The following is a 27,886-nucleotide window of genomic DNA, read 5'->3' as shown; positions in this document are numbered from 1 at the left end:
CAATATTACTGGACAAAAGTAATATTTTTGCACTCAGTACTCAGTTTTTAAAACATTAAAAACTTGAATTCGATTGTATTTCTACTACTTCTTTGGTTCTCGTCTGCGAGAACGAAACCGGAAGTTCTCGCCGGGTACCATCTTATCGTGGTCCCATCATCTCTGCCTTTACACGCGAAACCACATTTCCCAGAATACCACGCGGCTAACATGTCACCAAGATGTCAGCTCTCTGAGAAGTCATGCAGCAGGTTACTACTGGAGGATTTGTGCTTCAGTTACGCATGTTTTGTGTTGAGGGAGACCTTCCCGCGCTCTGCTGCGACAGTCTCAGAAGTCTCCGTGTTGTTTTTACATTGATAGTTCGGTGAAAATACTCCGCGGCTGGCTTGCTGCCGGCCAACCTTCACCCACCGTCCAGTGCTCCTGCGGGAGCAAACATGTCTGTTTCTCTGCTGAGGAGAGTTTTACAGTTCAAAATGTGCAGGAGGAAAATGCACAGCGGGGACTTTGTGCTCAGACACCGCTGGATGAAAACCCTGCCTGTGATCTCCAGCAGCGTCAGGAGCACGAGCAGCCAGCCCGAGAAGGTAAACGTGGAGATCATACCTGTGCAATCTGGTTCCCATTCATTACAAACAAATCAGCTTTCTGTACACTCACACTGTCCCTCTATTCATCCTTCTATACGTGTCCCCATAGGCGAGATGATTCTCTTTCTCTCTCTCTCGCTTCATTTATTTTATTTATTTTTTTGTCTCGTTGCTTTTAAGGACTCTGTTGACCTGTCCAAGTTCCCTGTGGACAGAATCAGGAATTTCTGCATCATCGCCCATATAGACCATGGAAAAAGCACTTTGGCTGACAGGCTGCTGGAACTGACTGGTAGGTAGAGTCACGACAGACACTGTGGAGGAATCTTGTACAAATCCTTTCACAACTGCTATTGTGAGGCATGTGTTTTCTTTTTTTATCATATAAATAAATGTCAATAATTGTCCCATAATGTTATTAAATTCTTGTCTTTTGTAATTAAGTGAGGATCCTTGCTTCCGTATTGTTGTTTATCGTCTTTATCGTCTTGGTAAGACGCCTGTCTTCTTCTTCTTCACGACGTGGTCAACAGGGGCCATTGCGAAGACGGAGAAGAACAAGCAGGTGCTGGACAAGCTGCAGGTGGAGCGCGAGCGCGGGATCACGGTGAAGGCTCAGACGGCCTCGCTGTTTTACAGCCACCAGGGAGAGCGGTACCTCCTGAACCTCATCGACACGCCGGTACGCCGCCAGCTCCTCGCCGCCGTTCGGAGAGTTCAATGCATCATGGGGGTTACATTCAACGGCTTACTTACTGGTTCTAGAATTGTAGAAACGGCCGTAGAGTCAGTGGCGTCTTCCCTCCCCGCAGGGCCACGTCGACTTCAGCTATGAGGTGTCCCGTTCAATCTCCGCGTGTCAAGGCGTCCTGCTGATCGTCGACGCCAATCAGGTGAGCGGTCTGCCTCGTCTCTGCCGGTTGCTGCCGCGCGCGATGCCGCCGCTTAACGCCGGTGTTGTCGTTCGAAGGGCATTCAGGCTCAAACGGTGGCCAACTTCTACCTGGCTTTCGAAGCCCAGCTGGCGATCGTTCCCGTCATCAATAAGGTGCGGCCACATCCACCGAACGCCCGCCCGTGCTCGTCTCTCTCGAACCCACACCAAGGTTGTCGCTCCTCCTCTCCTCAGATCGATCTGAAAAATGCTGATCCGGAGCGAGCCGAGGCCCAGATTGAGAAGGTGTTTGACATCCCCCGTGAAGAGTGCATCAGGGTGAGACGGAACACACACTAGCCTCTATTTTTTAGGTTATTATGAACACGTTTCTGAGGAGTGTCCCCCCCTTTTTTGTGCGTCTTCAGATCTCGGCTAAACTGGGAACAAACGTGGAACAAGTCCTCCAAGCGGTGGTGGACAGGATTCCCCCGTAAGACCACTTTTATTCCCTCCCTTCCAGAACATGTCAGGCTGTGGTTAAGTCTCTGTCCCCCCTCAGGCCCGCGGCGAGTCCCGACGACCCCTTCAAAGCCCTGGTGTTCGACTCCAACTTCGATCACTACCGAGGAGTGGTGGCGAACATCGCCGTGTTCGGAGGTCGGGTCAGGAAGGGGGACAGGATCGTGTCGGCGCATCTCGGCAAGGCCTACGAGGTCAACGAGCTGGGCCTCCTGCGGCCAGACGAGCACCCGACACAGATGCTGTGAGCGGATTCCTTCCTGCTGACAAGCATTACATTACAGGGATTTGTGAACCATACGGTCTAATACGGCATTATAAAATGTCAAAAAACTACAAAGAAAACATAAATTTTTTAATAAAAACAATTAGACCTGCAGAAGCAGCAATTAAAACAGCAGTGAAGGTAAAGATAAAGTATTGAGGTACAAAATTGCAGTCTTAAGTAAAAATGGCGATATTGCACAGAGTTTAAGGTTATAGTGATATCAGGTGAGCATTATGTAATCTTGAGTGATGAGATTTCTTTTTGACACAACATTTAAGTAGATGACTTTATTGTGTTTTCGCGAACTCAAGTAACTTAATGTCACAGCTAATGTTCCATTGCACATCCCTGCTTTAATTTACACCAACTGTGAGGCCTTTCTTTTTATTGTTTTGGGTGTTTTTTGCACGTTTTCTGACCTCAGTTAAGCATATTTACATAGTGAGAGGTCACCCAGTGCACTCACGCTCCTTCTGATTGGCCAAATATGTTGACATGCGTGAATGCACCATGCATAGAAACCTAGCTGATTGCAGTTCAGAAAAACTACAACGTCGATATTACAATTTCATGAATTCATTATTGTGCAGCCTTCAAAGTAACTGCTGTTCCTTGTTGGCTTAAAGACGATCGAGCCGCGTGTTTCAACATGGGACACTTCACTTGACAGCAGTATTTAAAAATCAATCAATCTTTATTTATAGAGCACCTTTTTTTTTTACTGTGAATGCAGCTCAGTGTTTGGTGACAGCTCGCTGGAACACCTCCAGCATTTCATGGATATACAGTGGGTACGGAAAGTATTCAGACCCCCTTAAAGTTTCTCACTCTTTGTTAAATTGCAGCCATTTGCTAAAATCCTTTAAGTTCATTTTTTTTCCTTTTAATGTACACACAGCACCCCATATTGACAGAAAAACACAGAATTGTAGACATTTTTACAGATTTATTCAAAAAGAAAAACTGAAATATCACATGGCCATAAGTATTCAGACCCTTTGCTGTGACACTTGTATATTTACCTCAGGTACTGTCCATTTCTTCTGATCATCCATGAGATGGTTCTACACCTTCATTGGAGTCCAGCTGTGTTTAATTCTAATGATTGGACTTGATTAAGGAAGCCACACACCTGTCTATATAAGACCTTACAGCTCACAGTGCATGTCAGAGCAGATGAGAATCATGAGGTCGAAGGAATTGCCTGAAGAGCTCAGAGACAGAATTGTGGCAAGGCACAGATCTGGCCATGGATACAAAAAAATTTCTGCTGCACTTAAAGTTCCCAAGAGCACAGTGGCCTCCATAATCCTTAAATGGAAGACGTATGGGATGACAAGAACTCTTCCAAGAGCTGGCTGTCCAACCAAACTGAGCAATCGGGGGAGAAGAGCCTTGGTGAGAGAGGTAAAGAAGAACCCAAAGATCACAGTGGCTGAACTCCAGAGATGCAGTGAGGAGATGGGAGAAAGTTCAAGAAAGTCAACCATCACTGCAGCCCTCCACCAGTCAGGGCTTTATGGCAGAGTGGCCCGACGGAAGCCTCTCCTCAGAGTACGACACATGAAAGCCCGCATAGAATTTGCCAAAAAACACATGAAGGACTCCCAGACTATGATAAATAAGATTCTCTGGTCTGATGAGACAAAGATAGAACTTTTTGGCCTTAATTCTAAGCGGTATGTGTGGAGAAAACCAGGCACCGCTCATCACCTGCCCAACACCATCCCTACAGTCAAGTGTGGTGGTGGGAGCATCATGCTGTGGGGGTGTTTTGCAGCTGCAGGGACAGGACGACTGGTTGCAATTGAAGGAAAGATGAATGCGGCCAAGTACAGAGATATCCTGGACGAAAACCTTTTCCAGAGTGCTATGGACCTCAGACTGGGCCGACGGTTCACCTTCCAACAAGACAATGACCCTAAGCACACAGCTAAAATGACGAAGGAGTGGCTTCGGAACAACTCTGTGACTGTTCTTGAATGGCCCAGCCAGATCCCTGACTTGAACTGAATTGAGCATCTCTGGAGAGACCTCAAAATGGCTGTCCACCAACGTTCACCATCCAACCTGACAGAACTGGAGAGGATCTGCAAGGAGGAATGGCAGAGGATCCCCAAATCCAGGTGTGAAAAACTAGTTGCATCATTCCCAAGAAGACTCACGGCTGTATTAGCTCAAAAGGGTGCTTCCACTCAATACTGAGCAAAGGGTCTGAATACTTATGGCCATGTGATATTTCAGTTTTTCTTTTTTAATAAATCTGTAAAAATGTCTACAATTCTGTGTTTTTCTGTCAATATGGGGTGCTGTGTGTACATTAAAAGGAAAATAAATGAACTTAAAGGATTTTAGCAAATGGCTGCAATTTAACAAAGAGTGAGAAACTTTAAGGGGGTCAGAATACTTTCCGTACCCACTGTAAATCTGCATGGACATGAAGAATCAAAGAAAAGAAAGCAGTAAAACAACTGTGTTGCTAAACCACATGGTTAACAATATATATATAAGAACTTCATCTCAAGTGTGTTGGATTCGTGCGATATTACCATGAAAACCTTTAAATTCACAATCTGAAGTTTTTCTTTGTTGTGGAGCTGAGTGTACATTTTGGAATAGGTCAGTTACTACCCAGAATGACTGCAAACTCAAAATAAAGCCAATTTTATTCATACATTTTGGTGCAAAATATGATGAAATGTCCAATAAAACGCCTTCTATAGCTGTCCCATTCTACATGTTTTTACAAACTCACCCTGACACCATGACTTTGAGCTTTCATGAATGACTCTTGAGAAAACTGTCTCAAACGTCGATGCTTTTTACAGTATGCTTGCTGGATCGGAGCCTCTTGTAGACGGCGTTTGGCCCACGGGCCTTATGTTTGACATCAAGTGAACATGATTGTTTTCATACAAGCAGTAGAAAAAATGGGCTTGTTGCCAGTTTTGCCCAATGCAGTGGTCAGTAACTTCATAATTGCCTTCTTACACAGTTTATTTTTGTCTCGATATCATCATGTCACATATTCATGAATTCATGCATGTTTCTGCCTGGATGAGCGATAATCATTAAGTGAACTTGTAGAAAACACGACAGTGTTTGTGTTGAGACACATTTCGTTATAACCCGACCTGGAGCGTTTCTGACTGGCTGCTGTGCAGGTTCGCAGGCCAAGTGGGCTACATCATCGCTGGGATGAAGGACGTGAAAGAAGCTCAGATTGGCGACACGCTCTCCCTCCAGGAGCAGCCAGTGGAGCCTCTGCCGGGCTTCAAACCTGCCAAAGCCATGGTGTTCGCTGGTGAGACATCAACCTCTCGCCTTCTGGCTTCTTCCCGCTTCCCAGATAGAGGCCGACGGTTCCGAGACCTCCGAGATCATTCCCCGTTCCTCTTTCTTCCTCAGGCATGTATCCAGTGGACCAGTCGGAGTATCCCGGCCTCCGCAGCGCCATTGAAAGGCTGACCCTGAACGACTCAAGTGTCACGGTGCAGAGAGACAGCAGTCTGGCCCTGGGAGCGGGCTGGAGGTCGGCAGCAACGCTTTGCACCGTCATTTAAAGAGCTGCTTGAAAATACTGAGCCGGGGGAGCAGATCACGACACAAACTAGACCTTGTCGTTGGAATTTACCTGGATTGAGAGATTTGTTGGCCTTAATCTTCTACTAGAATGTAACGTTAGACCTTTACAAAATGCAACATGGTATGTTTCATCCATACGATGCCAGTAACTGTCACATTTACCCACAAACTGCTAAATCTGTGAATTTGTTGCCTTCTATAGTTGTAGCCCAAAACGGCTTCAGTCCATCGTCACTAGTTCATCTGTAAAAACAAAACAAACTCAGGTCTGTTTATCTGGACAGTAATTGTACTTCATCAGGTCAGGGTAGGATGGAATGATGCCATTTGAAGTTGTAAAGTATAAAAAAAAAAAAAAAAATTTAATTAATCAATTTATTACTTAATGCTTCACACCAAGTTCACAGGCAGCCGCACTGGACTGATGGTGGAGGAAACACGCATATTAACACAATTTTAGAAACGCCATTGAGTCCAACAGGCTCGTTTTTGTATGAAGTCCAGGCGGTGAGACGCAAACTCCACACAGAATTGTTGTATTTTCCCACTCTGAGAGTGCAAACCATGACACAAACATGAAATATCACTAAAAATGACAATAGTTCATGTGTGTCTACCGATGTAATGTAGTACAAGAAATGTTTTGTTTTCCAGCCCTGATTTCTGGAGTCATTTTTTAATTTTTTTATCTGTATTATGCAAACTTCAACCACTCATGTAAATTCTCACTTCTTTTGGGGCTCATTTCGTCCTGTAGCGACGGCCAAGTGAGACTATTATTTGTCATCCCAGGTCACAAGTGGAGTCCAGATAATGTCGGTTTTGACGTTGTTGTTGGCGGTGCTTCATATTGTCTCTCCCCCTACAGACTGGGTTTCCTGGGTCTTCTCCATATGGAGGTGTTCAATCAGAGGCTGGAGCAGGAGTACAACGCCTCCGTCATCGTTACGGCTCCCACCGTGCCCTACAAGGCCATCCTCTCCTCTGCCAAACTCATCAAGGTGAGAGCGGTGAAAGTCGATGCGACATCCTGGCGGTTTGTTTGGCTCTGCCACGCTTTCCTGTAAAGCCACACCTCATCGGGTGCTGCAAGTGTCCCAGGTTTCCAGTGTGTCGAGGTCGGGGGGGGGGGGGGGGGGGGGGGAGGACACCTTTTCCCAGCATCCTGTAGGGTAAAATCATATCATGTATCGCATCATTTCATTTCATATCATTTATTCCTAGTCATTTCTTTCAGACGTGTCCAAAACACACACAGAAATCAGAGATAACCACTTCAGAGAAAAGAAAGAAAACCATATACCTCATCTATAACACCCAATAACTTTAACTCTCTCATTCTTTCGTTCATCCAACCATCCATATGTACAGTTTTATCTGTGGAGCTCATGACTTCTATTAATACTATTAGTGGATTACAAATGTTCCATTTCAACATGTGAAGATGTGTTGTTGTTACTTTGGGATCACTCCACGGCTTTGTGAGGCTCTTTGTTGTTACGCCCTCTTTTCCACCTGTGGCGCCGTGTCTCTTCTCCCCACAGGAGCACGGCACCGAGCAGATCACCATCGTCAACCCGGCTCAGTTCCCAGACCGATCGCTGGTGTCGGAGTACCAGGAGCCCATGGTGCTGGGCACCGTCCTCGCTCCAGACACGTACACTGGAAAGATTATGACGCTGTGCTTGGTGAGGAGGCCAGCTTCCTTTCCAGACGGCTGTTTCTGGATGGGAGTCACTGACACAGTGTCCCCTCCAGCACCGACACAACGGTTGATGGATGAAATGATCGTTGCAGAATCGCAGGGGGGTCCAGAAGAACATGATCTACATTGACGACCAGCGGGTCATGATGAAATATCTCTTCCCTTTGAACGAAGTCGTCGTGGATTTCTACGACGTGCTCAAATCCATGTCCTCGGGATATGCCAGGTAAAAATTTCATTCTTAATATGCATGACATGGCTTTCAAGGGATTTTGTCTGGAGCTTTTTTAATCATCTCCGTGTGTATTTAACCTTTGGAGCATTGTGCATCTACTTGTTTCTTTTTTTTTTTTTTTTTCAAACTCCCAACACCGTCTCGTGTGTTTTTTTAATCGTGTACAGCTTTGATTATGAGAACGCCGGCTACCAGACTGCAGACCTGGTGAAAATGGATATCCTGCTGAACGGGCGCTCCGTGGAGGAACTCACCACAATCGTGCACAGGTGTATTTACAAACCACGCCAGCTGCACAGTGAAGAGGGATTGCATTTGTGTGCGAGTGTCTCAGGAGGCGTACGGAAGTGCATCCATAAGGGGGGAAATGATGGGAGGTAGATTTTTTATTTTTTTTTTGAGGAAAAAGTCGAAATACATATATCGAGAATGAATTCGACCTCTTGACATTACAATAGCCAGCGCGTATGACAAATACCTTCCAGGCAGCTTCATGAACTGATGAAACTTTGCTTCAGAATCGGCTCAAGCAACCAAGAAGCTCAAACACATTGTCGTTATCAGACTTTGAAGAGACTGCGATAAAAACTGCAACTGATCAAATGGACGGCACAAGCTTGGCTGAGGTTTATGTAGAGGTGTTGGTGGTCCACCAGATTATCCGTTTACACTTTATTCTTAACATTTTGGCTTTTTTCTCAAGGCGCATGACACAAAAAAAAAAGTCTACTTCCAATTGTTTATTTTGTCACGAGCGATCCTGATACTCTTCTGCAGACTGCGATGCTGCAGCGAAGCACCGTTTCCTTCCCTGTGTCACAGCAGATTAATTGTTATTGTAAGACGTCAAGGTTACAGTCTGTGGTCCTTCATTATTGTTGTAATTATGCCGAGCCCGCGGAGCATGAAATGCATTCACCGCTATGGATAACGTTGGAAAATTGGCCTCTTGGCAGCCGGCGTTTGATGCGACTTTACTCCAAGCGGACAAGGACTCGGCTCCGTCTGCGGGGAGGTGACGGAGCAACTTCACGCAGGAGGGGCGACGGCGCACGAGCAGACCCTGTGTTTGATGTAGTCGTCACCGGAGCCGGTGCGGCGCTCGGTGATTTAAGGGCACTACGCTTCACCAGAGGCGGCCTCCTTTCAGAGCCAGGGACATTAACCTCCTCACACCCCCCCCATCAGTCCCCCCCCCCCCCCCCCCCCCCCTTTACTGCATCCTGATGTGAGAACCTCCCCCAAGATGCACACCACAGCACATCATATAAATATATTAATATAAAGTAAACACAATTGCACACATATGACGTTATAAACGAGATTTGCACGTGATGGAGATTGAAACATTAACGTCCAGGTCAACAGTTATTTAATGACAATCTGGATGGGGTTGGACTCGTAGCGCCATGATGCTCCGGGTTGTGTTTTCTGACTCCGCGAGGCCTTCGTCCAAAAGCACCAAACCGGCAAACGTTTCAAGACCGAGAGTCGGACCACGGGAGTGTCGTCTGATTTCATTCCCCGGAGTGGTGAAAGCTTCATCGATCTTCATGTTTTAGAACCGAGACCAAGGAATTGTTGGAAAATACAAGTATCCATTAACTGCGCTTGAATACAGGCTGAACTCTTGGAGTCAGTCATGATCTATCAGTGAGTTTTTTTGCCACATGTGAGAGCAGCTGTGTGTTCCTGCACCTCCCCGACAGGGATCGAGCGTACAGGGCGGGGAAAGCCATGTGCGAGCGGCTCAAAGACTCCATCCCCAGACAGATGTTTGAGATTGCCGTGCAGGCGGCCATCGGAAGCAAGATCCTCGCCAGGGAAACGTACGTCCAAACCGTGAACTGACGCTCGTTGCTTGTGTTAAAATGCTAGAAGATGAAAAATTCAGGCATTTAACAAGCTGTATGGTTCTTCCAGGATAAAAGCCTATAGGAAGAATGTTCTGGCCAAATGTGTAAGTCTTGTTTTATTTGTTCTTTTAAATCGTCTGCAGTCCAAATCTTCACACAGACGTCTCGATTCGGCCGTGTTTTGTTTTGTCTCACAGTACGGAGGAGATATAACGCGGAAGATGAAGCTGCTGAAGAAACAGGCCGAAGGTAAAAAGAAGATGAGGCGGATTGGAAACATCGACGTTCCCAAAGACGCTTTCATAAGTGTCCTGAAGAGGAAAGACAAATGAACTGTGGCACTTTCAAAGTAATATTAAAGTATGTTTTAAATAATAATGTACAGATTCTGCTAGATCCTCGCTGAATAAAGTGTGAAGAACAATTCTGCACCCGCATCACGTGTGAGTCGTTCCCTTCAACAGAGCATTAGGGAGCATGTTTGATTTACACACATGTTTGTTTATGACTTCCTTCAGTCAGCAAATGGGATTTGTTGTTTTTTTTAAGTTTGTGAGTTTAAACCTCGCGCTGCAATGAACTCTTAACTACAAGGAGTCCATTTTATTGACAATTTTGATGAAACGGTTCTTGTGCTTGAGGCTTAAATATCTCATGAAGCTTCATATATTGTCTGCAACTGTGTTAACTTCTCTCCTTTGGTTTTACACTGAAGCTTATGTTACAATTTTAATTTGTCTCCATGACATGAACAAAAAGACTCTCGGAGATCTCGTACCTTGACATGGCGAGACAATTCCACCCTGGAGGAAATTTATGGATCTTGAGACTTTAATCTGGATTTAGTGTCCAGAATATAATCCCAATCTAATTTAATCTCTTTGGCCTTGGCACATCGCCTATTTGCCGGTTAAATTACATTTTAAGGAATGTATTTATAATTTTCGTAAAACATAAATCTGAAGTTTTCATATATGGTCTGAATCTCATCCAAAACTTAATCACTTCTTTATTTGTATATATTATCTGTCAGTTTGCAAAATTATAACCAAATCTGTCAAATTTTTTAATTGTCTTATTAATAGAACAACGAAAAGCAATATGAACATGGCTGAGAAAAGACATCACCCTTATGTGAAGTTTTCTTTCTCTCTTTTTGCCAAATATATACCAAAATACAACCATGAATGTGAAGTATGAAAGTTATAGTGTCTGAATATACCTACATTTATGCATTCAGTAGCTCTTGTCACGACAATTTAAAATATATGCTGGAGTCTTTGGGGTTGCCACCAAAGTTCAAAAGAAGGATTCAATTGAACAATCAAGTTAGTGGTTTGATCCGTTTTGTTAAAGTTCTTTTACCATTAAAGCTTCAGGTCAGTAACAAGCATGCATTTTATTGCAATCAGGACAGTGAATTTTCACCCATAAACTAATGAAATTATCTCCAAATTAATTTGCTCATGGCCTGTGTGAATGATACAAACGTCACTGTTATATTTGAGGTTGATTTCAATGTTGAATAACCCTCCCAAACCGTAAAAGTGTTATTCTGGGCTATTTCAGTATTTAAAGTCAATATCAAACATATACGCGCACTATTTACATGTGTACAGGTGCTGTCCGGGGTCTCTCCACTAGGGGGCGGCAGCAGCTCAGACATACCGCCACAGCAGAGCGGAAATTAAACCCCTCGCCGGATAATTTCCAATCAGACTTCATCAGCTTCAGGTCCCATTAATGTCAGGTTTAAATCATGCAGAGCTGCAGAGCGTCCCCCACAGTCGGAGCTGCTTAATGAAAGGATCTCATTGTTCCTGAGTGCTGTCCTGGCAAATTAAAGCAAATCTGATTCAGGGACTAAGTGGCGTTTTGCTGCAATGAAAAAGAGACTTTTTTTTTTTTGACAGGTTGTACCTCAGCAGAGTGTAATGCATCCAAAAACCGAGAGCCCCCTCTGGCTTGGATTTGAGTGAAAACGTGTAGGATTGGCGTCCTCTATCATTCAGGCCATATGAAGAAAAGCTCAATAACACAGATTCTACAGCACATTAATCAGGACAATGGAGTATGATTAAACCTGAACTGTAATAAGCCTGAGTTAACACAACATCCATTGTCCTCTTGGATGATTTTACAGCCACTTCTTCCACTAAAACTGAAGGAAGGCCATGAAATCCTGCACATTTACAGTTGTTTTTAATGTTTGACTGTTTTCTAAAATATTTAGAGATGACTCAGCAGCATTTCATGCTTTACCCGTTCAAGGTTTGTTGTGCTCAAACTGGATTTCCTTACAGAATCTTGCTGTATATGCTTATTTATAATGTGGATTTATAAGAACCTGTATTTGTGTCTTCTTCATTGCATTAAAAAAAAAAATCTAGCTTAAATCTAGAAGTAATTTGAAAAGGAAATGTAAGATTATATGCATGTCCTTGAATTCATTTTGAGGATATAGTCGTAGTCTATTTTATAGTCGGGTGGGATTGACTGCAGCCCGTCAAGAAGACCTGGAATTAAAGAAAATATTCCAGAAGATGGACGGAGTCAGTATTTTAACCTGACATTTCAGGAATCAGTCTCAAAAAACAATAAAACAAAGCTAATACTGTTGTTTCTGACATTTATGCAGGAAATGAAAAGCTTCATTTTGAGATGAACTTATGAAGTAAAACTCTTGGTACCAACTGATTCTCTGGAGAGCAAAATGACATTTATACGCAGGTAATTTTTGCTGGCATGTTTGTTTTTTATTCTGCAAGAGAAATGTATCCTCCACCCTCATGTGTTGCGTCTGCTCTGTGCAGACAGCAGCATTTCGAATACTCACCACCACTTGTTGGATTTAAAAGTGACTTTGAAGCATTTTTGTTTGTATCACTTACAAAAAAAAATCTTTGTACTGAAATATTTGTACTAAAACACTCCTTTCTAGAGCTTTAACAAATGTTAGATGTGCTTCAGGACGATTCCACCAGGCACAAGTTATAAAACCACTTCTCAAAAAGGACTCGATGGATTTAACAAGTATTTACATGCTGATCAAAGATTCTATTTGTGGCCACATTTGCTTTAAAAACTATGTATATATATATATATATATGTGTGTGTGTGTGTGTGTGTGTGTGTGTGTGTGTGTGTGTGTGTGTGTGTGTGTGTGTGTGTGTGTGTGTGTGTGTGTGTGTGTGTGTATATATATATATATATATAGTCTCATTGTGGGTCTCCTCGGCTCTTGGGGGATTGTTGGAGAGTCCAATAGCCACGGGGAGAAGAGATGTCCTGTGGCGATCCGCCCCGCACCTCCAGGCAATGGATCTTTTTTCTGCGTATGCTCTGAATTCTCACTTGGATTTGTGCATGGGGTGACAGGAATTGTGATTTCATTTGCTCACCCTTCTCTCAAAAACATCCAGCGTTTACTCTCAGAGCAGATTCAGCCTTCCTGTTGTACTTCACCAGTGTTTTATTTATAGTGTTGTAATGCCATGTCTATGCTGCATTCTAGATGGTGAGAATGATTTTTTTCTTCACATCCATAAGAAGTCTTCAATAGATTCAGGTGTAGATTAGGCACAATGGATGATATCGCAGCTTCTTAAAATAAAGAACATTAATTATTCATTTTAAATGTTTTTTCATATGTTTGTAACCTTGTATAGTTTTATGTGGGACAATGGATGGAAATTAGCTTTGTGCTAAATCTGGCATATTTACAGTAACCTCTTGAAGAGCTGGTTTGTACATTAATATGCACTGCCTGGTCCAAATAAACAAATGAATTAAATGAAATGGAAATTACGAGATGATTCCATTTGCATCTGATAAACTGTATGACCAAAAAAGAAAAAAAACTTATGGAAGTCGATGAAGGAAGTGGACCAATAGAACTAAATGTACTCTTTCCTTCTCTGTATGTAACTTATGTCAGTCATAATGTAGATAATCCGCTGCATTGGGGATAAAACGCGCATCGATCAATCTTGGCCCTACCCCTGACCCGTAGCTGCAGTCTCACAACACGGAAGTTGCTATGAATGGTTAGCGCGGCACCTGCTAACATTGTGTTTATTCCTTATTACGGACAAAAATATCTGACGACCGAGATCAGTTGGTGTCAAGCAGGTCTTCTTCCAGTGTGTCCATCTGAAACGAGGCGTCATGGACTCCACTTAGAGTTGTTATCCGTGTGAACGGAGCAGAAAGCGTCTCTTCGGCTGTTAGCGAACAATTTATTATGTTGACTTTCTTCTTTCCTTAAAGCTTCCACTGGTCCCCTCAACACTATGAAGGTCCGCTCGTCTGTCTTCGCCTCGTTTATTTTGATATTCGAGGTGGTCGGGATCGCCCTCTTTCTGCGGGGTTTCTTCCCTGTACCTGTCAAGTCCTCATTGTCGTCCAAGAGCAAGCTGTCAGATCAGCCCGCGGAGCCGCTGACAGGTGAGATTACACAGCATCATCATCTATCCCTCATCTACCCCTCTCACAGCATCATCTGCCCCTCTCACAGCATCATTTGTCCCTTACAGAATCATCTTACCCTTACATGTCCCTCTCACAGCATCATCTACCTCTCTCACAACATAATTTACCCCTCTCACAACATCATTTACCCCTCTCACAGCATCATCTACCCCTCTCACAACATCATCTACCCCTCTCACAACATCATTTACCCCTCTCACAGCATCATCTACCCCTCTCACAACATCATCTACCCCTCTCACAACATCATTTACCCCTCTCACAGCATCATCTACCCCTCTCACAACATCATCTACCCCTCACACTATCTATCCCTCTCACATCATCTACCCCTCTCACAACATCATCTACCCCTCACACTATCTATCCCTCTCACATCATCTACCCCTCTCACAACATCATCTACCCCTCACACTATCTATCCCTCTCACATCATCTACCACTCTCACAACGTCATCTACCACTCTCACATCATCTACCCCTCTCACATCATCTACCCCTCTCACAATGTCATCTACCACTCTCACAACATCATCTACCCCTCTCATAACATCATCTACCCCTCTCACAGCATCATCTGTCCCTTACAGAATCATCTGCCCCTCATCTGCCCCTCTCTTTGCATAATCTGCCCCTCTTCTCCTCTTCCCCACTCCTAAAAAATACTCCTGCATTCACAGGCAGCGCCCCCAACTCGTCCCACCCCCCCCAGCCCCTGTTCAAAAGGGTGGTCATCATGTTGGTGGACGCCCTCAGGGAAGACTTTGTGTTCGGACCCAGTGGTCGCGTGTACATGCCCTACACCAGACACCTGGTGGAGAAGGGCTCGTCGCAGAGCTTCGTGGCCAAGGCTCGACCCCCGACAGTCACCATGCCGAGGATCAAGGTACCGTGTCCTGACGTGAAAGTTTAACGGAAAGCTGACTGCCTCACTCCACCTCAATCTGTTTACTACCTACATGCCTGTCCAGAGTATGTGGATTGTGGGAGCATACAGGGATGTCAAACTCATGTTGGTTCTGCCTATATACAGCCCCAAAATACATCCCAATATAATACACTGTAAAACATACAGTCCAAATTAATCTGGAGTGGGCAGGATCAGTGAAATGACAGCATAATAACCAACCACACATCTAAATATACCCCATTTGTTTTAGGAGAGAATAGAATTGAAATACTTGATTAATCCGAGACGGATATTCTGTACACTTACGAAACACAAAAGCAAATATTACTAGGATGGAATTTTAAACTACCAAAGTATAAAATATTAATCATTACTATGTACAAGACATAACGTGAAAGTAGTACAAACAAATAAATACAATTTTAGCATTATGCAATTCTTATGTAATATGTAAAGTGCAATAAATGGCTGCATCCTCATTTTGGACGTCCAACTCTGCAGAGACATCTGAAGTGTATTTCCTTCAGGTTAATGTTTATTTATGTTCTATTTGACCAATCCTTCCTAGCGCACACATAAATTGTTAAAACTGGTTGTTATATTTTTTAATGCGTCCTTAAATCTACACATAGATCAGTTGTATGCAATCATTTTACTTCAGAGTTATACTACAAATACATCGACAGTGAACTTTAGCAGGAGTTTTTAATGTGTGGGAGGATGAGACTATTGTTTACGTTGTGCCGCTCTCAGCTCTTGCACTTGCTTTGTTTAATGGCAGGTGGTAAAGTGCGATTGAAGGCTGAACCTATTGATATGATAATATTATTTCTAATATTCATATTTTTTCACTTTATTGGTTGTCATGGTTCAGGGCTGATAGACAATAAAAAGCTTCTTGTGGTGGTTAGATTTAATTTGCAACATCTTCCATCTCTTTATATAAACTCTGCAACTCTGGTTTTGCACTTAAGCTTATTTTACCATTTAATTTGTCTTCATTACATGCATAGTAAATTCAGTTTTATATTGTTTGTTTCCTTAAAAATATTTTAAATATTTACCCCATGCTTATTTAGTTTTCTTAGGATGTTTTCTCAGAATTAAAAGGAAAAAAAAAAAGAAATCATGCTGACTTCTAAATATTTCCTGTCCTTTCCGTAGGCCTGTCCTACGCTTTAAATACCAGAGTTCTAGTATTAGTAGCTTTAAACCCCGAGGTCATCTCTTCTTGCTGCGGTCCACTTCACGGCACGGTTGTCTTCAGAGATTATTTTGAGATTTTGCTCCATATTGAAATGGAAGAATTCTGCAGTGGTTACAGATCAGTCTGCTGCACATGAATTGAAATGCTAACTGCACCACGTTCCAAAAGGTGCTACGTTGACTTGAAAACCCTTTCACTCCAGAGACTGTTCGAGAAGAGCGAACTCCTCGTCTCGTTCAGGTAGCAAGTAAGCGGTATGGTGAGTCGTCCTGCTGGCGGCCGTCATCAGAGGACGGTCCACTGTTCTCAGATCGGGGATGACATGATCAGTAACAACACTCAGGGAGAGTCTGGCATTTTCACCACAATCATATTCCATCACGAAGACCAAAGTGTTGTCAGGGAAATCTCCCTCATGCCATCACATCAGGATGCAGCCCTGCAACAAATGTAGACTTCAAAAACAACTAATGTTGGTGAATCAATAATGTACCAGACAGAATTGAATAAATCTTGGTAAATGCATTTTAATTTGACATACTGCTTTAACCATTTCCAGGTGCTTGTTAATGGGAGACTGCGATCAATGCAGGCGCACTCGTACAAAGACAAACTGACATTCCAGTGGGAACATCTCTGGGGGTTCAGTGTCCTGCCCAAGGACACTTTGAGATGTGGACAGGGTGATTGATGGGGGATTGAACCATCAACAACAATAACTGCATTTTCTCTAAGCTGAGCGTCTCCAAGCTGCCCGACCTTGTTCATTATCATATTTAGGACGCTCAGTTCACGCTTATAAATAAAATCCTGAATTCATTCATATAAAATAAATGTCGTGATGCAATAGTTCCCAACCTGAGGTCTGTAACCCCTTCAGGGGAAGCTCCAAGGCTTTCCGAGGGTGTCAAGAGTACATTTGCAAAATAAGTCAAAATAAAACCAGAATGAGGCACTTAATAAAATCCGCAGGGTTGATTTTGAAGCGCCCTGCTCTTGTAGATTGGTGACCGTATTTGTTTCTTCCAGCGTTTGGCTTCACTGTGATATTTTGTTCAATTGGAGATCAGAGAAGAGCTCCACAGTCTTTCTCAGGAGCAATGTGGGACGCTCCACGGGGAAGAGGTTTGGAACCACTGCTGCAGAAGGTCACAGTGGACATGAGCCCATCACTGTTAATATTAGTGTAATAACCTGGCCCACCGTGACGTGTCACTACTCCATCACAGGGCTAACACACTCCGACACACAATCCTTCACACTCAGTCCAATGTACAGCCAATTTCGAGCCAACCAGTCAAACCCAACGAACGTCTGGGCGCCCACGCAGATGCACAGAGAGACCCCGGGCCGAGCAAAGCCGGGAAAACAGTGCGCAATACAAGAAACGGGCGAGAAGTTTTCATCCCCTCACCTTAAAATAGACTTTTGACTAGGAGGATTCAGAAAAAGTGAGAAAACGTGTGTTGCCACATTGTGGTGATGTGTCTCACTGATGACAGTATTTTTGGAAGCGGAGCCAGGAGGGAATTACAGTCATGTCGTGTGCGCCTTGCGTGACAGTTGCTTGGTGCTGCACCGCATCACGTCTGTGGGCAGACTGGGAGAGAGTCAGCATTGTTGTCAGTGGGGTTGCATAGATCTTTGACAAAAGGGAGTGATATTTATGTTTTGTTTTCTTTCTTTTTTTTTTTTTTTAAACAAAAAAGGTAGGGGAGGGGGGGGCTAAGCTGAGGGAAAGATGTCTGATATTAGTTGTAAGGTGAAGCCAAAAACCTCAGTGTCAGTGGGCAGGATGACTGTAAGGAAGAGGAGGATGTGGGTATGTGCTGAGAGTATCAAGCAGCTGCACAGGCAGAGGGAGATCGGAGCCAAAAGCTCAATCCAGGGCGAACCTGAGTGCCGAAGATACAGTGTGGACAGAAGCGTCCTCTGTGACAGCTGACGAATGGGCTCGGATGGGGAGGACGGCAGCCGAGAGAGTGCCGACTCAGCGGTGTGAGGGTTATCGAGGGTAGCAAAGAGCATGTGCTGGTTGACAGTGGATGGGATGAGTGGTGGAAGGCACAGGGATGCAGAGGCTCACAAGAGGCCCTTCTCTAAAGCCTCATCCAACTGGACTTTATGCCTTTGTTTTTCATAAACGGAGAGCAGAGTTAACTGCTAATCTTAGCTGTAAAATAATCCACAAAGGAATGAAACGGCTGGATTTGTTGCAATGTCCAGCTTTCACGTCATCCTGTAATGAAATCGGCCACATGCAAACTGTTAGGTATTTTAAATAACCAATTTATTCAAAGCTACCAAATTTGTTCTGAGGCGAGGCTCCCAGATGTGAGAGAAGAGGGGAGCTTTGGTCTAAGTGCTGTAGGAATCCTACAGGAGGTGAACTACCAAGCCGGTTCCCTTACATCCAGCTCAATAGAAAAACGTAGTCGGCCATCGACGGACGCAGCGAAGCGATGACGGGATCCATCATTAATGTAAACATGACCGGGGATCGTAACACCTCAAAAAGTCACAGGTGGTGTGAATCAGAGGCAGGAGAACTAATGTCAAAGCTCAAAGACATTGACATCTTCTTAAAGTGTTTGTATTTGTCGCAAATCATATCCTCGTCACAATATTCAACAATGTTATTGCCTGTTTAGTTAGTTTAGTTCATACCAACTTTTGCCACAGGCCCCGATTCGTCCATTAAAGGTCAATTAAGTTGCACTTTTGCAATTCAGCATGAGAAGCAGTCAAAGAAACACAACATTGTAAAATGCTGGAGGGAGAGTTTCCTTTCCACAGTCACTTATGTTTGCTCCTTTTTTGTGGGCAGAGAGGTGAGGCAGCACATCCGATTCCCACTCAATCACCTCTCTGCCACAGTACTATATAAATAAAGTTGAGTTGAATTGAAGCGGCGTGGATGTCGGATGGTTGTATAGATTAGAGGGCTGAAAGACTGAATCCGACCTGATGACTGTCCATAGCTGACGTCAACATAGACAGAGAAACTTGGAAACGCTGTTTTCTTTTTTTGGGATTGTTGATAGAAATCTGTGTACCAGCGAGAAACCAATGGAGGCACAGAGAGGAACAAACACCGTGATGGCTTTGTTCCTCTGCAGTTCCAAGCTTTGTTCATTCAGACCAGACGACTTCGTGAATGAGTCTGTGATCGCACCAGTAACAGACTCTCTCCTCAACTGATTCCACTGTGTTTGTCAGAGCAGAGACGCTGCTGGTCGTGGAGGATGTGGAGGATGTGGAGGAGGGGTGAGGGGATGGAGCGCAGGCAGATTGAGGTGGCCGTGCAGGCAGACAGATGTTTCTCCTTAATCCAGAGGTTTAAAGGAGGCAGCGATGATTGAAGGAAAGGCAGCTTGAAGGACAGCTCAGAAAAATAACATCTCGGGCAGAGCTTTTTTTTTTTTTTTTAAATGACATTTTTGTTGGGGAGGGAGGAAGAAGACACGAGGATCCACAGAGAAATTGGTGACAGCGAAAACTCTTGAAACCTGATTTAGAAGCACATGTGAAGGCTTTATGTCGCAGCGCAGATGTACGAGACGGAGGAACGAGCGGAAGAAAAATTGAACTCGGTCCTTCCCGAGGTGTCCAGAAATGTGTACGTTTGATTTGTGGGCTCGGCGAGAGCACACAGGTTCATCCGCAGTCCTGCGCGACGGCCAGTTAATCACTTTTTCGGGGACTTGGCAGTTCCCCGTGGATTTAAAGCACCACACCTTCTGCTTTTGGCGCAATGAATAACTGGACTGCTCCATGTTCTCCCTCATCTACCCTCTGCAACACCCAAAGAAACCAATGATTTGTAATTGCTCTTCGAGCGGGGGCGTTGAGCAACTGATATAAACTGCATTTAAGCAGCTCACTATAATACCACGGAACCTTGGCAGGACTGTGTTGGCACAGTGTCACACTGCAGCTGGTGCGTCACCAAAACAAAGCGTGTGGTGGTCACGGTGGCTTTGAGGCAGCACGCCGCTTCGGCCGCTGGTTCCCCTCGACCTTGGAAGTGAGTCAGAAGTTCAGTTACAAACTCGCCAGCATGGCTTCCGGGTTAACGCTAGTTTAGTGGCAACGAGGTAGCCAGCTTTTTTTTTTTTTTTTCCAGATCCGGCCCACTCGAGGTGAAATTGGGCTAAACGTGGCCCCTGAACTAAAATATGTTTGAACTGGTAATGAGTTCCTGTAACAACATTACATTTTGCAATCATGCGTTACTATACAACCCATTAGTCCCATCACTGTGTGCTTAAGAAATATAAAACAGCAAAATCTGTCAATAAGTTAGCAAAAGTAACAAGATCAGAAGGGGCTTTTTATTTGATTGTGAAGCATCTGATAGGGTGTTTCTACTATTCAACCAGATACACTCGCCTCTCACTCACTTTTTTTTATTAGAAATTATTGAAGTTGAGTTAGGAAAACAGAATTTGAAGTTACAAATCAAACCTTTTAAGTTTTACACCCTTTATGCATTTGAGAACCTTCACATTTATTCTTTCACTCGGCCAAAGCAGGTGAATCCCCACTCCACATTTATTTAGTTGTAATGACACGCTCATCATTGGGAGTTCATATTCAGTAACAAATGTGGCCCCTTTTATTGGATACCAGTGGGGGGCACTATAGGCCAGCTGCGTTCTGCTCCCCACTATCACTGCATTGCACCCAATTAACTGCTATGACACAGCCAACTAACCTAAATCGTAATCTCACAGTGGCACAGCCATTAATTCCTACACGGGTTCGAGCCAGCTCTTACCTTCACCGTATCGAGTCATGAAGTCGTCTTCCTGCAGCTTTAACTTCCGGGACGATTTAAAAGTCTTATTTAGGATCGAGAGTTGGCTTTTTTTAGTCTTCTTTGTGTTATTTTTATGAGGGGAACAGGAGAACTACCTTGGGATCACTCCATTGAATCTGACTGTTAAAATTGAGTTTGTCATTTGTGAAAGCCGAAGAGAAGTCTCCTCCTGTACTCCCATGACGGTCCCACTCCGTACCCGGCACAGCAGTCAGCCCACATTACCGAAATGCAGGATTTGGACAGTGAATTCAGTTAATAGCCGCAGTGCACTGTGGGTCTTTAACAGGCTGGTATCTGCCCGAGTACCCCGGAATGTGAAGTGCATCACAGATCCTTTATTTTTCATCGCTGTAGGTGCTGTGTGGTAATAAAGCTTCAGGAGCCTGAGATGTCTCAGAGTTTATGTTTTGAAAAAGAAAAAAAAAAAAAGTCCTTTTCTAAGCAGAAAGTTGAGGATTGAAGAGAAAGCAGAAACATCTTTTTTTTTTTTTCCCCCCCAGACTTTGAGGAGTGGAAATCACAATCCTCTTCACGTTTGAATTCTGGCACAAGTTTTCCTCACCATGCCACAGAGCGTCTGCATCCCCTACTGATGTTGTATTTGACATTTAAGCGGTGGCACATCGCGGGCCTGGCCACATACTGTGGGCCAGTAATTAGTATGTTGATGAGTCACTCATGCATTTAGGCAGCTCCTCGCTGGCTTTCTGGCAGCCGGAGCAATTAAGAGCTCCGGCCCCGTTTAATCTGTGAACCGGCCTCCTCTTCTCCACAGTCAAATAATCTATACATGCCCCTGTGCTTATAGCAGCAAAGTGTTTCACTATTCTGCCAAAGGCCGGCGTTTCTGTCCGGACCAGTAGTTTCATTATTCAGAGTGTCTCTATTAATAGACCGGGGGATCTCCGCGAGCTCTTCAGAAAGGAGAGCAAGCTTTTGAAGCAGAGTCATCCATCTCGCCCCGTAACAAGCATCTGCACCGGCAGGAGCAAAACAATCGCGGTGGAAGGAAGTGGTAAATAATTGAGCTGTAAAACAAAGATCACAAGATGGGTTTTCAATTTTCAACTTCGATTTCCAGTAGTCGCTTCTTTATTATTACCCTTCTGAATCAATTGGCCGTCTGAAAGGCTTCTGAGGTTAGCTCGCTGCAGAGTCTGTCATCGTTAAATAGGCCAGACTTTCAAAGCGTAAGAGGTAAGTTTTTGTTGTCTGTCGAGGCGCAGTCAAAACGCAGCTGACCTGAGTGCGATGGAAAACTGAAAGGGGAAGTTTTGTGTGTCACGATCTGTGTTTTGGAGGGTGCGCGCGATCTGTTGTGTTCTGCAAAGCAGGTACTTAAAAACTAGATTGTTACAAAATGATTGCCCAGTGGAGAGCCGGGGATGAGTAGTACTTGAACCTGTCCGCCTGTCCATCAGCACGTTACCAGTAAACGTGTTGCGGTCAGGTGCGTGGCTGTTTTGAAAGGACAGCAAGTGATCGCAATATTGTTGTGCCACCAAAACCATATCTTAGGTCACTTCCACAGTGCTGTGATGTTTGAAGGCAAAGGTGTCAATCGTAGGGTCACATGGGCCAAAAGAATCAGCCTCCAAGCATCATCCTCATCATTCCACGTTACTCAATAAAAGCATTTTTGATAGCTTCAGTGTTACAATATATATTAGTTGTGTTAAACGTAATGCTAGTTTTGGAGGTTTTGGTAAATAAATCAAAAGTATAATTAAAAAATGATGGTTAAATTGCACTTATTCTTCTTAAAAGAAAGTCAGGTTGTTTCGGTTCTGTAAAAAAAGTGATTTAGATCACTAAATGTGGACCTTACTGAGAATCTATGTGCCCATTTTAACTGAAACAAAGAGAAAGTATTGTCTTATCGTATTAGTCCAGCTCAATTGAGAAAATGAGCTTTGTGAACTGAAATGAGTTTAACAGCTTAGATAATGAGTCTGTTAAACAAATCTAATCAGAAAAGGGTAGTTAAAGGTAGGATTCCTAAGATAACTCAATTTTGAAGCATAATGTAAAAAGAATGATAACAAATTATAATAATAAATACCTAACACATTGGACAACACCAATATCTCTACGTTTGTCTCTAAAACTGGTTTCATACACATAATAGTGATCACATAACAATTCACTTATAAATGATTATTTAGCCCTCAGTAGGATTAAGCTGGTATAACATCACAATCAAACGAGATTGGTTTTGATCTGACAGCAGATCAGCTCATGGTTTACTCGTTACAATAAAATCCCCAAATCTCACAGAATATTTTCGTTCCACTTATTGTTATTGTATATTTTTCATGATGAATCAAACTATAGAAGAATGAGCCTAAAAGAAAGCATACTGCTGTTGCATTAAATGAATGAACTCTAACATAACATTTTCTCTACTATAATGAAAAGAAATTACTTGATGAACTTTATATAACTTAAACGTATCATGATGAATCTGTTCCTTCATTCGTGTTTTAAGATTTAAGACACATTTACCTCTTGAAGGGACGTTTGAGTTGAGCTATTGCTTGTTGTTTTTAATGTTATGCCATAATTGAAACATTTAGCAGATTTCAGATCAGATTATTAAAACAACAAATGCCACATTATAAATGGGTCTTTGAGATGAGCGGAAACTCAGATGTCAGAAGTTCAACATGATTACATATAAAGAGACACATCATCCTGGAAAAAAAACACAAACCCTTAAGAGCCATTTTGAATGTGATGATATGAATTTTCCTCCCAGCCCTCCTCCAGAGTGATCGCTGACTCCGGGGACTCTCGCATAGCTCAGGCTGGTCACCGTCTTGATTACAGCTGGGATTTCTCACCATCATCCGAGGTTCAAATATCAGCGTCTCCTGCCAGAACCTTCAGTCTCACCTCTCCTTTAGTGCATAAAGACAAAGCTCTTGTTCTCCCTCTGCTCCACGATGCCCCAGCTCCTTCCTGACTTCCAAAACAGCCTGTGTTTTCCTTGTCAGTCAAATGGAGGCCTGTGTGGTTTTTATTTTTCATCCCAATGATGAAATCCGTAGAAATATCAGCCGTCTATCTACCTGATTCAGCGTTCAGTTTCCGTTAGTGAACACAAGATTGCTTTTGGGGACGTGGGAATGAGTTTGCTTGATTAGTGCAGGAATCCCATAAAAAAAAGGGGGCATTGATCAACTTGATATAATTAATTAATGATTAAAAAAAACTGTTTTCCTTTACGAGACACTGTGATGTGATGTACTTTATTACTTAACTCCAATGTTATGATGCAACTGTGGTTGTGTAACACCATTAAAAGACAATTATTGTTCAAAGGACACTGACAAAAACATATCCTTCCCCAGGCCCTCACCACTGGCAGCATCCCAGGCTTCATTGATGTGGTAATGAACCTGAATTCTCCCGCTCTGCTGGAAGACAACCTCATTTGGCAGGCCAAAACAGCGGGGAAGAGGATCGTCTTCTACGGAGACGACACCTGGGTGCGCCTCTTCCCCAAACTCTTCATGGAGCACGACGGCACCACTTCCTTCTTCGTGTCGGACTACACCGAGGTACGCAGCGGCCCAGCAGCACGACGGCTCAGCTGCACACGCCACAACACGCGTGGTGGTTTTTTTTTTTTTTTGCCGCTGATATGAATAAAGGATTGAAGCACCTGATGGTGGACTCGTCAAAACGACACACGAAGAAAGGATGAAAGAAGTTTGCCAACGCCTGTTTTGTGTTAGTCACGAGGTGGATGTTTAAACTGAAAGTGCTCGGGCATACAGCTTGCAGCATTAGTGACTCACTCACATCTCAGCTGTCACGTTGACAATATTTGCTTCTGGTAGAGAAAAATGTTTGTGTTTTCCCTGAATTCTTATGTACTTTACCTTCATCATACAGCGATCGAAGTGACACCAAAAAGCCCTCAAGTCGCGAAAGGCTGCACGTGTTGTGATTATTCTTCGAGCATTGTTTTCCTGTACCTTTCCTCCACTGTGCAACTTGTCACTGCTGGAAGCCGTCCAGCCGTTGTGTTGTGGAGAGGCCAAGCGACGCGCAGTGAAGGCAGGGGAGACGCAGAGCGGAGATCACACCAGAACTGCTCATCAATTAGCTCCATATGCCTCAGCTGCACATGTCCTGTGGGACCGCGCGCAATCTGTTCGCGTTCCTACATCCACGGTGCCGAGCGCTTTACCTGCAATCTACGTTTACCCTATTTCAACTTGTGAAATATATATTTTTTTTTGTGTTGATTTTAGAAATTACACCACATTTAAAGAAATTCACTCAGATTTACACATTTTTAGCAAGATGTTGACATTTGAATCTTCCAGGCATTCTTGAATGCGCCAAACAATTGTCGGGAGACAAACACAGCAGTGTTGCAAGGTAGCTACCAGCTGTTAATCCAAGTTTGTGAAGAGTTTGCACGCCACGGCCTCCCGTCACGATCAGGAGAGGGACACGTTTCTGTTGCGAGGTGACCTCAGCCATCGAGTTCCACCACACCTGACAGGCATGCTTCTTACATCAGGCCTTTCAGACAGTCAGAGAGCGAGAGGGAGGCAGAAGCAGCTCACCGGCAGTTTGACAGGACAACAATAGTGGCATAATGCCCTCTAAACACGAGTTGTTTAAGTTTCCCCTTGTTGCGGTGATGAAAACGTCTGTATTTTCACAAACAAAACAAAAAATTGCGACCAAAAATGACTGCAATCTCATCACAAAGCCAATTCTAATACATTTGTTTGATGTAAAATACAATGAAATGTCCCCCCCCAAAAATACTGTTGCATTATCCAGGTTTTTATAAACTCACCGTGAAAGCTTGGCTTTGAGGCTAATGCTTGTGTGCTCGCTTTCGTGTCAGCAGCACGTTTGACCCACAAGCCTTATGTTTGACACCCCCAATAGGATACTCAAGACATTACTGAAATAACATTTTGACAAAAATATATGTCATTACATGAAGCAGTAGTATTTAAAAGTATATAATAACTGCTGCAAATAATGTAAGAATTCATAAATAAGTTTGGATTTCTTGGAGATGTAAGCTTTGCTCAGCAAGTTCTGTGCAGTTTGCTTATCAAACGTAGAGTGGATAGGATAGTTGTTTTAATTTATTGAGTACTAATTCAATAATGATTGTAAATAAAATTGTTTACTGGCTAGATTTCATTCAAAATGACCAGAACTATTATTATATTACATTATTATATTATTGGTTGCAACACCCCTGACACAATTCAATTCTTACAATGTTTTTATAATACTGCATATCAAGACAAAAATTTTAATGGTCTTCATTAAAATAACATGCATCACGTTATTCACAATCTTCAAGTTGTGTTCAGACTGGTTCTATATAATCCTACACATTTTATGTACAAAAGAGAAAGAATATAATCACAAAAAACGGGATATATATTTTAATTCAGGCGTGTGTGAGGCTTCCTATCAGCTCAGTTTCACTTCTGTAATATAATGTGAAATGTGTCCATTGCCTCCTCGCAGGTTGACAACAATGTGACCCGTCACTTGGACAGCACCCTGAAGAGGGACGACTGGGACATCTTGATCCTCCACTACCTGGGTCTGGACCACATCGGACACATCAGCGGTCCCCACAGTTCACTCATCCAGCCCAAGCTGCTGGAGATGGACGACATCCTGAAGAAGACCCACAGCGCACTCGTCTCCAAGGTATTCTACTTCTCATCTCTTTTTAAGTCGAAACCTTAAAGATGTGTTTCACTGTGTTTTTTTGGCCTCAGTGTTTTTCGCTTCTGTCAGACTCTTGTTGTTTTAAGAATGCTCACAGCCAATAGTGTTATCGTTGCTAAGAATATAATAATGTTGTGTTTCAATGCAACAAAGCCAATAATTGAATACGTTTCCAATAGTTTGATATAATATTTGATCCATTATCATAATAATGCATAACAATTTGCAAATACTGTCATCATTTATTAATTGATTGAAATAGCATTAAAATAATGCTTTCTAAATGTAAGTACTGCAGCCAATAATGTAATAATAATGAATAGAGCTGCATTTCTTGGAAATAATTGTATTTTTCTGCAGGTTTTGTACAGTTTGGTTATCAAAAATATGGATAGGGAAGGAAATAGGGATCCTACTCAATCATTGTGTGTCTGTACCCTGCAACTCTCTCTCTCTCTCTCTCTCTCTCTCTCTCTATCTCTATCTCTATCTCTATCTCTATCTCTATCTCTATCTCTCTCAATCTCTTACCATTTTATTACATTATTGACATTTTTTACGTTAATCATAGTTTCAAGGGCTTATAGGTTAATATGCATTTCAATCAAGGTGACTGTGATATATTATATTTGTGTGTGTGTGTGTGCGTGTTTGCTGCAAAGATATCTACAATCTTGCTGTGACAGTACAACACTAACCTGCTTTGGGTTGTAATTTTCAGTCATGACTTAATTATTTACATGTTAAAGACCTCGAGTCGAGGATTTCTTTTACGTGTTATTTTTTTGAGTGACTTCAGTAACACTGGTAACATGAAACAAGCAGTCTCAATAAATACTTGATCGTGATTTTATCTTTTTCGAAATAACGTGTAATATATATGCATCATAAAAGACTGAATTGTTCATTCAACATATTTAGCCAATCAAATGGAGTCTTATAGCAGACAACAACAAAACCCTGCATGGCTCATTTACAACTGTTACAAATCAGAGGCAAGAGAAAGGGCACTGTTATTTGGAAACGATCACAATATCGTAACACGCAACAGGATTATCTCATATCGCGTGTTCACGTGATATTGTGCA

At 43.1% G+C, this 27,886-nt stretch overlaps 2 protein-coding genes across 2 annotated transcripts in view; both read left to right on the top strand.

Annotated features, from left to right (window-relative positions):
• Positions 1-277: 277 nt before the first annotated feature.
• Positions 278-9,976, top strand: guf1 (GTP binding elongation factor GUF1). Its single transcript, XM_080502567.1, has 17 exons — positions 278-590; positions 774-885; positions 1,127-1,275; positions 1,406-1,486; positions 1,564-1,641; positions 1,723-1,806; positions 1,896-1,960; positions 2,030-2,233; positions 5,422-5,561; positions 5,666-5,789; positions 6,711-6,843; positions 7,387-7,530; positions 7,640-7,773; positions 7,950-8,051; positions 9,492-9,611; positions 9,706-9,742; positions 9,836-9,976. Exons 1-17 carry the CDS (start codon positions 441-443, stop codon positions 9,968-9,970), a joined length of 1,992 nt encoding a protein of 663 aa, XP_080358693.1. The 5' UTR covers positions 278-440; the 3' UTR covers positions 9,971-9,976.
• A 3,897-nt stretch (positions 9,977-13,873) lies between these two features.
• Positions 13,874-27,886, top strand: part of pigg (phosphatidylinositol glycan anchor biosynthesis class G (EMM blood group)) — a gene marked incomplete at its 3' end in the record, with an annotated part of 79,998 nt that continues 65,985 nt past the window's right edge. Inside the window, exons 1-4 of the mRNA XM_080502615.1 lie at positions 13,874-14,084; positions 14,810-15,015; positions 24,425-24,634; positions 26,589-26,777. Coding sequence (XP_080358741.1) covers positions 13,931-14,084; positions 14,810-15,015; positions 24,425-24,634; positions 26,589-26,777 — 759 coding nt within the window. The 5' untranslated portion in view covers positions 13,874-13,930. The remainder of the gene's footprint in view (positions 14,085-14,809; positions 15,016-24,424; positions 24,635-26,588; positions 26,778-27,886) is intronic.

The sequence above is a fragment of the Blennius ocellaris genome (genome assembly GCF_963422515.1).
Source record: "Blennius ocellaris genome assembly, chromosome: 9".
In the NCBI taxonomy this organism is placed as follows: Eukaryota; Metazoa; Chordata; class Actinopteri; order Blenniiformes; family Blenniidae; genus Blennius; species Blennius ocellaris.
Note: the sequence above shows the minus strand (reverse complement) of the source record. Positions and strands in the feature narration are given on the sequence as shown.

Bases quoted from the DNA above. Each gene is read 5' to 3' on its own strand.
- guf1 (XM_080502567.1), top strand. From the start codon at position 441: ATGTCTGTTTCTCTGCTGAGGAGAGTTTTACAGTTCAAAATGTGCAGG. The intron at 591-773 runs GTAAACGTGGAG...GTTGCTTTTAAG, and splicing joins CGAGCAGCCAGCCCGAGAAG to GACTCTGTTGACCTGTCCAA. The intron at 7,774-7,949 runs GTAAAAATTTCA...AATCGTGTACAG, and splicing joins ATGTCCTCGGGATATGCCAG to CTTTGATTATGAGAACGCCG.